This window comes from Caretta caretta, chromosome 6 (genome assembly GCF_965140235.1).
Source record: "Caretta caretta isolate rCarCar2 chromosome 6, rCarCar1.hap1, whole genome shotgun sequence".
Classification (NCBI taxonomy): domain Eukaryota; kingdom Metazoa; phylum Chordata; order Testudines; family Cheloniidae; genus Caretta; species Caretta caretta.
This window is the reverse complement of record NC_134211.1, coordinates 36153325-36166973: the sequence shown is the minus strand read 5'-3', so window position 1 is coordinate 36166973 and position 13649 is coordinate 36153325. Positions and strand designations below refer to the sequence as shown.

The following is a 13649-nucleotide window of genomic DNA, read 5'->3' as shown; positions in this document are numbered from 1 at the left end:
ACTAAGATAAATAAAAATATTTTACTTTGAAAGGAATATATCTTCAGGGAATCATGTACAGTAGTTAATTTAAAGTTATATTAGACTGTACTGTGGAAATTTCAGCCTGCAGTTTCTAAAGCAATCTTAATAACTATACTGTCTGGCTCTTAAAGTAAATAATCTATTTTTAAGTATTTTTGAAAGCATTTCAAAAGCACAGATTAAAAGCATTTTGGAACAGAAAAGAAGCATCACAATCCCAATTACCGCTGTGGAAATGTTTTTTGTGTACAAGCGCACAAAAAAAACCAATCCCTCCTTTTATTTAAATACACTAACAATCTAGCACTAAGCTGTTAAAAAAATAACGGGTTAAAAACAATCATGTTTATGTGCTGAGTAGTTACAAAGAGTAGCTCACTTTGTATCTAGAGAGTGTTAAAATTTTTAATATGGATGCTAGTGCAGAAATCAGAGATTAAACACAAAGAAATGTAAACAGCTACCACATGCAAGAAAACTAGGTTACAAGAATCACAGCACCAGGCATTCACCAATCACCATGGAAAACAGGAAATGAAATGCATAGCAACCACAAGCCCAAAAGCAGAAAAGCGCATACCTTCAGCTTGGAATGAAAATCACGAGATTTCCTTCTGGCAAGAACCTGAATGTGACTAGACACCTGCAGGGTAGGGGAAGGGAGGAAAACAAAGGAAAAGCCTGTAACCATGGAGATGAAAAGCCCCCTACAACTGGGCAAGCCAAACGTACCTTAATGGCGGCTTGAATTTCTCGAACTTTCTTTCTTGCTAAGACCTGTATGTGACTAGACACCTACATTGTTCAGATTTATAAAAAAAAAAGAGAGAGAAGAAAAGAAAAAAGAAAAAGAAAAACAAAAAGGAAATCAAATTTAAAATATCTTTTTAAATTACTTTTTTTTGTGGGGGGAAGTTATTTACATCTTCAGTAAGCTCTGCTGTTAAAGATACCACGTTCCCAGCCAGATGCCTAGCTCTTAGCACCAAGGCTTAACAACACAGGCCATCATTGCAGTGACGTGACTAAGGAGAAAAAAGTTTAATCAATCAAGTTATATAGTCTTTTACAGGAGAGAACCAATGACACTGTTCAGAATTAGGTGTGGACCACCTGCTCTTTTGTTACAAATCATACAACCCCTACAGACAGCCAAAGAGTCTTTGCTCATGCAAAGAGTCACTCCTTGCATGAATAAGGACTAGCCATATTTATAGGGTTTGCAGAATCAGGCCCTTGTAGCATTCAGCATTGAATGAGAGACTCTATTTGACATAGCATCAAGAAATATTACCAATAATTTATCGTGTTCTATGACTTCAAATGATTACACTAAGGCTGTGTTTTGAGCGCATTAATAGCGCTACATTTGTTAACAACTGATAAAATATTGACACACTATAGGTCTTAAGGAACCATGAAATAATGCTACATTTCTTTATAATATGAATATCAGTCATGTTTCTAAAACATTGATAATAAGTGCAGGCAACTCCTTTGAAGTCAATTTATACCAGGTCTGAATTTGGCCCACTGTCTTTACATGCACGACATCAGTGAAAAATATGTGCAAGCATGAGACCCAGTCCCGCACTGGATCAATTGTACTGGAAGTTTTGCCTGACTGATGAGTGAGAGATTGGGGGCCATGTTTTGCATTCATATTTTCTCAAGTATGTGTTAAAATCTGTTGTGATGATAATGGATTAAATCATAAGAACATAAGAATGGCCAGTCTGAGTCAGGCCAATGATCCATCCTGCTCGGTATCCTGTTTCCCAACAGTGGCCAGTGCCAGATGCTTCAGAGGGAATGAACAGAACAGGGCAATTACCGAGCGATCCATCCCCTGTCATCCAGTCCCTGTTTCTGGCAGTCAGAAGTTTAGGGACACCCAGAGAATGGGGATGACCATCTCGGCTAATAGCTATTGCTGGACCTATCCTCCATGAACTTTTCTAATTATTTTTTGAACCCAGTTATACTTTTAAATCCTGCCAAGTTGCTGAGCAACCAATCTAAACAGAAGCTGAGGGCACTTAGAACAGAGATGGGCAACCTACAGCCCACGGGCCCTTGAGCTCCTATCCGGGGAGGCTAGCCCCCGGCCCCTCCCCTGCTGTCCCCGCTCCCCCCGCAGCCTCAGCTCAACATGCCACTAGCGCTCTGGGCGGTGGGGCTGTGAGCTCCTGCCAGGCAGCGCAGGAGGGTGGCTGGCTCCAGCCGGCCGGCGCAGCTGCCAGTCCTGGTGCTCTGAGAGGCATAGTAAGGGGGCGGGGAGCGGGGGAGGAGGCAGGTTGAATAAAGGGTAGGGAGTCCCAGGGGACAGTGAGGGGCAGGGAGCCGGGGAGGTTCATAGATCATAGAATATCAGGGTTGGAAGGGACCTCAGGAGGTCATCTAGTCCAACCCCCTGCTCAAAGCAGGACCAATCCCCAATTTTTGCCCCAGATGGCCCCTTCAAGGATTGAACTCACAACCCTGGGTTTAGCAGGCCAATGCTCAAACCACTGAGCTATCCCTCCCGCAATAGGTGTTGGATAGGTGTGGGAGTCCCAGGGGGCCTGTTGGAGATGGGGTGTGGATAGAGGTTGGGGCAGTCAGGGGACAGGGAGCAGGTGGGGTTGGATGGGGGTGGGGTCCTGGTGGGGCAGTTGGGGCATGGGGTCCCGGGAGGGGGCAGTCAGGGGACAAGGAGCAGCGGGGGTTGAATGCGTCGGGGATTCTGAGGGGGGCAGTCGGGGGTAGGAAGTGGGAGGGGGTGGATAGGGGGTGGGGGCCAGGCTATTTGGAGAGGCACAGCCTTCCCTACCCGACCCTCCGTACAGTTTTGGAACCCCGATGCGGCCCTCAGGCCAAAATGTTTGTCCACCCCTTACTTAGAACCTCCAGGAGTTGCTCAGCCCCCTGCAGGGCCCAATAACAAAAATTGCTAGAGAAACTTCTCTACCACCATATTATTTGTATTACAGTAGCACCTAGAGACCTGAACTAAGATCAGGAACCCAATGTGCTGGGTGCTGTACATACACATAGCAAGAGACAGCTCCTACCCTTGAACAGGTTTGAATCTAAAAAGACCTGATAGATAAAAGGAGGGAGAAATGAAATATTACTAACGTCACTTAGAAAAATCCTTTTGTTGTGGTACCTTAAAGCAACTCATGTTTGTTAGGAAAAAAATGTATTGTAATATGTAAACAAATTCTGATCCCTGAGGGCCAACTTTACTAGGTTTCTTAATGAAGCAGCCCAGGAACGAGAGTCTGTAGTTATTCAGACTAGTAAGCAGGTTGATAATTCAACATACATACATAATTTTCACACGTGGTAATTTTTGTTTTCAGTTTCACAGGATAATGGTGTAAAAGGTTACACGGTACGCCCAATTCTGCAATTTCAATTTTTTTAATTTTAATTTGTTGAGAAATTCTCAAAAGTGGTGAAACTCAAACTGTGTCAAAATATTCATGATGTATTCATGTATTTTATTTATATATATGGGGAGGGGAGGCAGAACCTCTGGTGTGTAAATCAACATATCTCTACTGATTTAAATGGAGCTAGGCTGATTTACCCTGGCTGAGGATTTGGCCATGTGCTTGAAGCCATTGAGTTGTACTGTACTCTTAGCTGCACCTGTGCAACCTCAAGTTCATGGGGGTTGCCCAGGTATAACAGAAGAGAACTTGGAGCTTTAGTCCTCTGCTATGGATTTCTTTGTCAATGTGTTGTTTGTCCTTCTCTATGAATTGCAGTTTCTCTCCTTCCTCATGGCTTTTTTTCATCCCTTGTACTTTATACTGCTTCCTAATTGACAAAGAACATCACCAGGGGGAAAATGTCACCCAATTCAACGTGCTTTAAATACAAGCATTGGCAGCAGGCCACCTTCGTTTGTGCTGACTCAGCATTACTTTTCACCACGGTACAAAACACGCATTGCAAGTCTGCATAAAAGCCTCCTCCCCTCCCCCATAACACACAAGGAGACCTGGAAGCTCGTGCTCAAAGTTAAAGAAGGAAAGGGACAGTGTAATTTGCAAACTTTTTACACTAGTGAACCAGTTTAGTAACTTCAGCACAAACTACACAAAGATTATGTGTGCATTTGTGAGATGGCTAACCACTGTGAATATAATAATTAAAGGATCTAGTCATATGTGATAACTTAACTGATATGTGATAATCTTCTGAAAAAGATTAAAGACTGGTTAGAGGTTTATGCTGACTTATTTATGAACAAATCTTATTGTGGTTACAGAACAACAGCACCCATAGCTCTTATTTAAACTACTCTATTTCACCCTATAGCAACCACGGACCATGAATAGGGAGCATGAGTAGAATGAGTCCACTGAATGCTCATTATTTATTTATTTTCCATATCCACAGCTAGTAACTTTCTTGTTTAGGTGAAGTGAGCGGACATTTAATTTTCCATTATTCACTATATGAAAACAATTGTTAAATTCTATATTTTCTTTATATGCAAATGGTGCAAGAATTAATATGGCTTATGTTAGTTTGACTTATGAAATGTTCTTTTCATTATGAGGTAATAGCTACATATGTAGAGAGATTAATATGGAATGTGCCCAATAAATGGTCACTGAAATGATGAACAGATCAAACAATGGATTTTTAAAAAGCACATACTTAATCATAACAGTGAAATCAATGCATTATCTCAACAGAGCTGAATCACCATCAGCCATTGCAGCCAAAAATGCCATGTTTTGTCATTCGCTGACATGCACGCTTTCCAATTGGGTTGTTTTACCTGTTTCCTGGTCCGTGTCTTCCCCGTTCTAAGTTTGATGTATCTGGCTATCAATTCATTCCTACCTGAAATGAAGAAGAATTTACAATGAGGGCCAAACAGCCACAATTCTGTAAATGGAGCTATCAAACTGCATGATTTAAAAATATAAGCTCTACAAATATGAGGATAATCTGATTTTTATATAATCTGATTTTCATTTATAGAAGTGGCATTCATCAATATTTTTACCATTTACTTTTCTTTCCCTAATACAGTACATTACAGACAAGATATGTGTATATAAATAAAATATAATCCTACTTGAGTCCTGCAAACACATTAATGGAAACCCCAGCTAGACAGTGAAAATTTGAAGACACATGTCCCAGTGACTGTGCAGCTCCCTAGTGGCTGTAATCCTCGATTCCCACTGTGTTAGGAAAGGGTTCCCGCTTGCTGTGAATTTCTCAAGTTCTGCTCTGTGACTTTAGATAGTCACACAGGCCAAAATTTTCAAATGTGAGTTTATAAACTTGGACATCTAAAGGAGCAGATGATTTCCAGAGGATCTAATGCCTCTACAAATTCTAAGCTGAAAATCTGGTCTCTTCTTTAGGTCTCCTACTTTTGGAATTCAGGTGCGAGCATTTTGGCCTTAACTACTCTGTGTCTGTTTCCCATGTTTAAAATGAGGCTCAGAAAATATATCCACCTTGCCGAGGTTTTGAGATGATTAGATAATTACTTTGTAAAAGTGCTTTGAGATCCTCCAATGAAAGAAGCTACGATCCTGATTCAGCAAGGTACTTGGGCACACACTTAACTTTACGCAAACAAGTTCTTGCATTTACCTGCTTAATTGAGGACTGTCAGCACTTACTTATTATTTTAAAACTCTAGTTTGGTTTGAAACATACTCTTTGAACACAGGATTTCAAAGTCTAAAGTTGGTCTGCTTTCTCAGCCAGAGAGCAGGGTGTTTAATGAAAGTAAAATTTTCTTTAAAAATCTCCCTCCTAAACATTACTGACATCAAGGTTAATGAAGTTTCTATGATGGCCTATTCATTTTCACTTTATATTATATAATCTCTATTTTACTTCTCATCATGTTGAACAAATGTTATGCTAACTTAGAATCATATTTCTGTTAAACACAAGGTAAAGTAAGCAAGGTACCAGTGACAATGAGAGGACTTAAATTAAGAGGTTTTTTTTAATTGCAGGTTGAAGACTATGGTATTAGAGACCTTAAATTTCACCACCTTCTGGGTCACTTTGAAGTTAACTAGGAGGGTCTCTGACTAGAAGGTGCAGGTAGGTGTTATGTCCATATCAGACAAGTATCCAAATTTGAATTGGTTTGCTGTTGTGGGGGCAGATACAGACATTTTTAAATAAGGAACCTGCATTGGAAGGGGCACCTGTTAAATGGAGCATGTAACTAGGGCCACACACAAGTTTTTGGGGCCAGGGTAAAATTTAAAACTAAATCAACCAACCCAAAAAATTATCAGTGCAAAAACACTGAGGGAAGGCTGGAGAGGGGGAGCATGTCGGAAAGAGAGCCTGCCTCACACTAAGCTACTGGCCTGCGGGGCTGGGCCTGGCTCCACATAGGTGTTGCAACCTGGCACATGGGATCAAAGCACCACGCATGATGGGCGGTTGGCAGCCAGACCAAACTTGAGTGAGAGATATGTGACTCGGTGCACAGGGTTCCGGTTGAGCCAAATTTGAATGGTGCTGTGACCCTGTGCTCCAGGTCATGAGCCCATTTACTCAAATTCCATGGGCTTGGGGGCCCTCGCAAACAGTGAGTCCAGGGGAAACTACTCCTTTTGCTCACCCTCTCTGGGAGGTCCTACACATAACACAATTATTTAACTAGCCAGGAAGGGGAAATGGGCCACTATGGTCTAGTTTTGCTCTGAAGCACCAGTTCACGGAGAAAACAGCACTAAAGTGGAAAAACAATTAAAAGATCATCCAGAAGTAAAAGGTGGGTGAGTGGTCAAGAGACTGAGGCCTGAGCAATGGGAAAGAGCAGAGAAAACACAAATAAAATAATAGTTCCAACACACTATATTGCAGATGCACCAGGTCAGCAGCTTCAAGCAACCTTCCTGCAATGGTTTGGTACCCTTACACGTCCATATTGTCCCTATAATATGTATTAGGGTAATACAGTGAGTGAAAACTGCTGCGAAATGAAACGAGAACAAGGAGGGTGAAGGATTATCACTGCCTTTAATTAGGGAACATGAACAGTGCAAAGGCTCTGGAACCTGGCAAACTTCAGGTTGCAGTGTATGGTTTATCTGCTTGGCCAGGACTTAAGAGAGCTAATGTGTCCCTCAGTGTGACAAGCTGTGAGGAAATTTTACTTGATTTAAGTGCACCTTTTGTTTAAACTAGGGGAGGTGCCCTGCTGTGGAAGCAATGGGGGCCACGTATATATCTTTCAATAAACACATGAATAAAATACTCAGGCCCAGTTCTTCAATGCAACAAGGTAGAAAAAGTTGCCCTAGAGGGACAGCTGGTGATTCCCATCATGTAAGAAAATCCTTAGTGTAAAAACAGTGTCACCAGCTCTACAGCCCCACATTCTGCATTCCTGACAGGCTTGGTGTGGGGGTAAGAGTGCTCTCATCAATCCTCAGCCAATGAAGTAGTCTTCATGAGATCATGGCAGTTGGCCTAAGTCACACTTGAGGAAGGAGCTGTTAAACAACTTCAAAAGATATATTTGTACCACTGTGTGTAAATATATTTAAAACATGGCCCTTTACTTATCTAGAGTGAGTTTTTATACTAGGATTAGGCATTGCCTTGAAAATGGAGTTTAGAATGAAAATGGTGCTGGTATCTAGGGGTTGAAAATTTTACCCAACACACAACAGCTCAAGAATTAAATCTAGTCACCTGGCCTAAACTCACCAGCACCCCAAGTCATTCCCCCATTCTAAACTATCACCAATGGGAAAGCCACATTTTCCTTGATCAGAGTCAGGGTAAAGGCAACAGAAAGATGGCTTAGAGCCATTGAGCATGAACTGAGCAGAGCTGATTGAGCCCTAGCTGCCACCTGCCCTTAGGAAAATTTCACTAATCAATAAGCATGAACAATAACACTACTTAATACACACAAATTACACATTCACTGCATATCTAGAATTGCAACCCCTCAATATTAACCAAATTGTTGAAGCTGAGATGCAGTAGTTCACCTGAAAGAAATTTTAGCCATTTCTATTATTTCATTTAAACACTGTTATAATCTGTACATAATTCTCCTCTGATCTAATATTGCCACACCCAAGTATTAAAACATAAGATTTTTTTAAAATTGTCATGATTTTTAAGTCAAAGTTGGTTTGAGCGTTTAGTGGTCATGTTTTCAAGCTTTTCTCCTCAACCATGAGGGCTAAAAACTTTTCTTTTTAAATGAAATTTGTCATATAATCACCTGACAGGAGCTGAAGCTTTTCAAAAAAATCCACCAAATATTGCAAGGTTAATACTCAAACGCTGCCCCTAATCTGACTCCCATCTGCACACAAGCTAGCTGGCCCATCCCAGGGCCTTCACAGTTTGGTTGTTCTGTCTCATGTTAGGATAGCTTGATTCTTGCATGAGTGTCATTATTTGAATGTAGTAATTTGAGCTAACAGTTGTATGTAGTGAGACAAGCCCTAAGAGACAAAGCATACAAGATGACCAAGACCTTACAAATCTTCTAATGGCCATAGTTTTCCTCCAGGGGAGAAATGATCCCCAAGTCTAATCAGGGAAAAAGATACTTCAGCCTTAGAAGTCTCAGTAACATACCAATATCAGTCTAGCCAGTGTTATCTGAGAAGCCTTAACTAACTAAGCCTTTCTTAGACTCCACCTGTAAAATAAACATTACCTAACACATGAAAGGAACTAGGATTCTCCAAATAAAAGTTTAGGGACTTTGTGTTATCTGCCAAGCAACACATTCTCTCTTTTTCTAAAATCAGACTGGGTCAGAAACTGACCAAAGAAAAACGCTTCTCTCTTGACTGACATGGAAATGGAGAGAATTTTAAGGAAGCAAAGGCAGGACAGGATCCTAAAACACACCCTGTCTTTGTGAAGTAGCAAGAGACCGAAACAAAATGGGACTCAAGGAACCACCTACATCAGACATTAGAAATCTTAGGAGTTGCAAAGTGTCCCTGATTAGATATGAATGTGCTTCTCCAAGAAGAGTACGTTTGTGGTACTGTTTTCTCCACCCTTCTCCTAAAGGTGAAAAATAATATATATGGAGATTGCCAAGTGGAAAAGAAACCTCACGCTCATGAACTGGAAATCTTCTATTCCTTCTTGTCTTCTGTTATGAGCCAGTCTCCTCCTTGGAATTTTTTGGTTCAGGTATCAGACAGTCTTGGGAAGGTGCCCAGTGAGATGAAGCACATCTCCAGAGCAGAGGAATCTTACTGAGCCTATTCCAAGGGATATGAAGAACGGGAGGAAAATCCTCCCTTCCTCAGAAAGGACCAGGACTGTGGGGGATTAAATTTAATTTTTTTAAAAGAATGTTTGATGTGGGTTTGTTTAAAAAAGAAAATCCAAGCTCATAGGCTTCTTCCATAGTCACCTGTAAAATAAGCTCAATTTAAAAAAAAAATTACAAATTGTTCATTGGTTGATACAGTGGAAGATACATTTTAAAACTAGAGCAATATTTTGTACTCATTCTAGAAACTACTTGGAAAATGGTAGCATATCAAACTTTTCTGCCTGCAGAGTTAGGAAGACATCAATGCATTAGTTATATTTGGAACAAATTTGAAATATTTCTTTCACAGCCATGAGGGTTAGTGACTTTTTTTATTTAAATGAAAGATTAAATTACATGAAAGTTGACAGCACTCAATCTGAAGAGATTCCTATTCTCCATGGGAAACCAGAATTTTCAAATCCTTCTGATATAAGCATGCTTTACAATGCAAAGAAAACTCTTAATAATTGTGTCACCAAGCAGACACTGATATTATGCAGCATATATTGACACACAAAATGAATGGAGCAACATTCTGTTTTCAAAATATTTTTATATTAAAATAGTTGTAAAAATAGTATTTTCCATAATTCACACTTCAGCTGAAAGTCACACACTCACACTGAAACTATGGATGCTCAGCTGCAGATGCTCAGCTGGGGTAAATTGCCACAGAGCTATGACAATTTGTACCAGCAGTGGATCTGCCCCATAAACTGGCAGGCCAAGTTTCATTCCACTTTCTAGGCATGATCTATCATTCCAGTATTATGTTAAAATCCCGTCGAGTTACACCAGCGTAAAACTGGAAGCAACACAGGGATAAACTGTGCCCTCTAGCTTTATAGCTGAAGGGCAGTGTGGAGTTTTGCAATTCCTTTATCTGGAAAGTTAATGACACAAATTAAAACACTGCACCCAAAGCCCACAATAATAGCTGCCTTCAAAATGTGTGTACTAATAATAAATAATATATTAAGTACAGAAAATTAAACCATTTAATAACTTGAAAACGGGTAGTGAATTAAAAAAAGTTCTCCTATTCAGTAGCAAAATACAAGTAGCTAGAAAGAAAAAATATGCAAACTTGAGATTCCTCTTTTTATGTGACTATATATTGTTAATTTCCCCAAATAACAAACGGTATTTCAGATACATGCATGGGTATTGCTCTGTGTTTAAAACCTCATTACAAACATTTATCTACAAAGATTTCATACCCAAAACGGTATTCTCACCATGGCCAGGATTTTCAAAAGTATTTCGTGGTTTTTGGGTACCTGAATTTTTGACTGCCCAAACAGAAGCACCTACGGAGGCCTGAATTTTAGAAGTGCTGAGCACCCAGCCTTAGACCAAATCTTATTGTCAATGGGAATTTTCCTTGACTGAGGATGCAGTGCCAAATCCTGATCACCTTATGCTAGACCTCTTACAAACTTCACTTGGACAATTCATGTGAATAAAGGAAGCAGGATTTGGCCTCTTTGTTTTGTCGTGCAGGAGGGCCTGCTCCAGATACCACCGAACTTAATGAGAGTTTTTTCACTTACTCCAGTGGGAGGTGGATTGGGCTCTATTTGTGGTTTTGCTCTACGAGAGCTTGATTCTGAGTACACCTCATTGATGTCAGTGGGAGTTGAGGGTGCTCAACACCTCACATGAGTAGTCAGCACTTTGCAGGATTGAGCCCTGAACTTTTCCACTCCATTTTGCAAGCACAAAATGAAGCTCTTGGAGCATTTGCCCAAAAGTTTATGTGATGTTTTCTAAAGACATTGTAAAGCTAAATTAACTAACAAAAAGTGTCTTGGAGATAAAAGAGCTGTAAAAGTCAACGACTGGTTAAACAGTTTAAATGCGTAAGTAAGACATCCTCTATTTAAAAGTTATGGGCAAATCTATTTTAAGCTTTTAAAAATACTAAGGGCAGGTGTTTAAGTCATCCACATACTGAGTTTTAAGAAGGCTTAGAGTAGGGGGTTGGGCTCTGCTTCCTATGCAGGCAGCATTTTGTTCAGACAAGCTTACTGCAGAAGGTCATGTGACATAGGCCAAATAAACAGCATCTGGGGATTTTCAATTACAGACCTTCACCCAGCATGCCTGCACTGTAATCTCTACCAGATGAGGCTCAGGCCTCACTATTTTCAATAATTCACACACTGTGTACACATAACATGACAATAAGGGCATTCATGCAACCGCCTGATTCGCACATCAAAGCTCCCAAATGGCCAGCTGTAAGCATGCTTACTGCTGAATAATTCATTCTTTTCACAGGCTTGAAAAAACGCTCAGCAGGAGTTGGCAAGCTTGTGTTCTTTCCTGTGTGGTATGCTAAACTCAAATTTTGAAAGAGGTACAGGCCCACTAAAAAGAGTCAGAGATCCAACCATTTGAATATACATTTGTGAGCATTCAGATGGTCCATTTAAAAAAGCAATCAACTAAACAAGCTAAATTTCCAAGTGGAGGAGAGGGAGATAAGATGAAAAAGCATACACATTTCTGGGGCAGGTGTTTATTAAAAATAAAACAGCTCTTCTAATGTAAGATTTCTGTATTGCATAAATCATACGAACATGAATATCTCAGGCTCATCAGATGCTTAACAGTTTACAAATTCAACGAACTTAACATTTCCATATATCTAGCATAGTTTTTTTTTACTGTATTACAACATGGGTTTTATTTCACTCGTACATAAAACACGAAATATGCAAAATCACGGAAGCCAACCTTGAAAGTCCTGAGTAGGGTTCTCATACAACTGGACATAAATAAGTCCTTTCTCTGTTTGAATTTTTAACAACTTATTTGGAATTTTGCAGCTATATATTTCTAAGCATTCAGCTCACTATGTCTTTTGATAATACTGACAAAATAGTGCACAAAATTTTGCAGATTCTAATTACTTTTTGCTGTTACTTTTATATATACTAAAGCACTATTTCGTAAAGAAATAGCCTGCTCCATAATATTAAGTTTTCTTATCTGTCAATCAACTCCAGCACCAGCAGGATCAGCTAGTCATGACCTCCCCTCATAGCAAACACATGCTGCTTACCAGCTGTGGACTGTGTATTTTTACACCCTTTTCTCTATCACTCAGAATGGTTTCCTCTTAATCACAATAATCCCAAAAGTGCTAAAACATATCAATCGTCCTTTAAGCCCTGCCTACAAAAGGCCAGCCGTCCTGCCTTTATAGGCTTGTCCAACAGCAGCTGATACTTCATTCAACTACAAATCCAATTTAGCAGTTAACAAGAGGTTTAGCATCACTGGAAAAATATTGGTGTTGATCCTGTGCTCTTAAGTCAGCAAATATTCCTCTGCCATATTGTTTTGCTTTTTCTGTCATATTTGCATTTCAGATGAATTTCCCAAAGGGACTCCAACAGAATGTAACCTCTGAGCTGACAATATTTATAGCCAATCAAATAGAGATTTTTCAAATTCATTTACAAGTTACAGAAATATAAAGCTATTAATATTCCAAGTGTTTACCAGTTGTAACATAATTATTCACTCAAAACCATACATCACATTTCATATAGATTAACTGTACAAAAATTATTTGCTATATTCCTGTGGTGAAGTAATCTTTCACTTTTATATGGAAGATAATTTAAATTTCCAAATTATCTGATGAACACAATCATTTAAATTCACTGCTTTTGTTTGTTATTTAAAGAGCACCAGAAATACACACAGTACTTCACAAAACAAAGACAGAGTCCGTGTCCAGGGAGTTTACAATTAAAGGGCCAGATTCTGAAATGCCATTCTGCAAATCAACAGGATCACATGCTTAGGTCTAGATTAGCACTTCACAATGTGAGCTGGGGCAGCGCATAGTTGTGCTGCCCTAGAAACAGAATAGGGACCTGCTTTCCCCTGGTTCCACAGGGAAAGTAATCTGCACCATACCAATACCTGGCAGAGAATATTCATTCCTCTGTGCTCACTCATCATTGCAAGGCTGAAACCAACGTTATGTCCATGTCTCTACCTGTGTCCTCTCTTGTGCAGACGGGGCACAGTGGACTAATGGCCGCTTTCTCCTCTATGTTGCAACCTGTGTAGTCTGCCAACATAGGGAAGTAATGGGATGTCTTACATACCCTTATTCCCTCCATAGACACACAAGCCAGCTCATGAGTGAACCCACAAGGATGTGCAGAATGTGGCCCTAAATTTATACAGGAACAACAGGAGGAAGAGATAGACATAGGAAGGAGTTGTGAGAACACTATGATCATGGGGTACTTAAGGTGGTTGCCATTTGTGTCATGAGAGTCATCTAGTTAGTTTTTAT

At 40.0% G+C, this 13649-nt stretch overlaps 1 protein-coding gene across 5 annotated transcripts in view; it reads right to left on the bottom strand.

Annotated features, from left to right (window-relative positions):
* Window positions 1-13649, bottom strand: part of TEAD1 (TEA domain transcription factor 1) — a 208919-nt gene that overhangs the window by 60293 nt on the left and 134977 nt on the right. For 3 of the 5 annotated variants that reach the window (XM_048855607.2, XM_048855606.2, XM_075129424.1), the window contains 3 exons: window positions 4808-4872; window positions 757-819; window positions 605-667 (listed from right to left, as the gene is read on the bottom strand). In XM_048855607.2, coding sequence (XP_048711564.1) covers window positions 605-667; window positions 757-819; window positions 4808-4872 — 191 coding nt within the window. The remainder of the gene's footprint in view (window positions 1-604; window positions 668-756; window positions 820-4807; window positions 4873-13649) is intronic. The other 2 variants (XM_075129426.1, XM_048855608.2) reach the window with 2 other exon arrangements.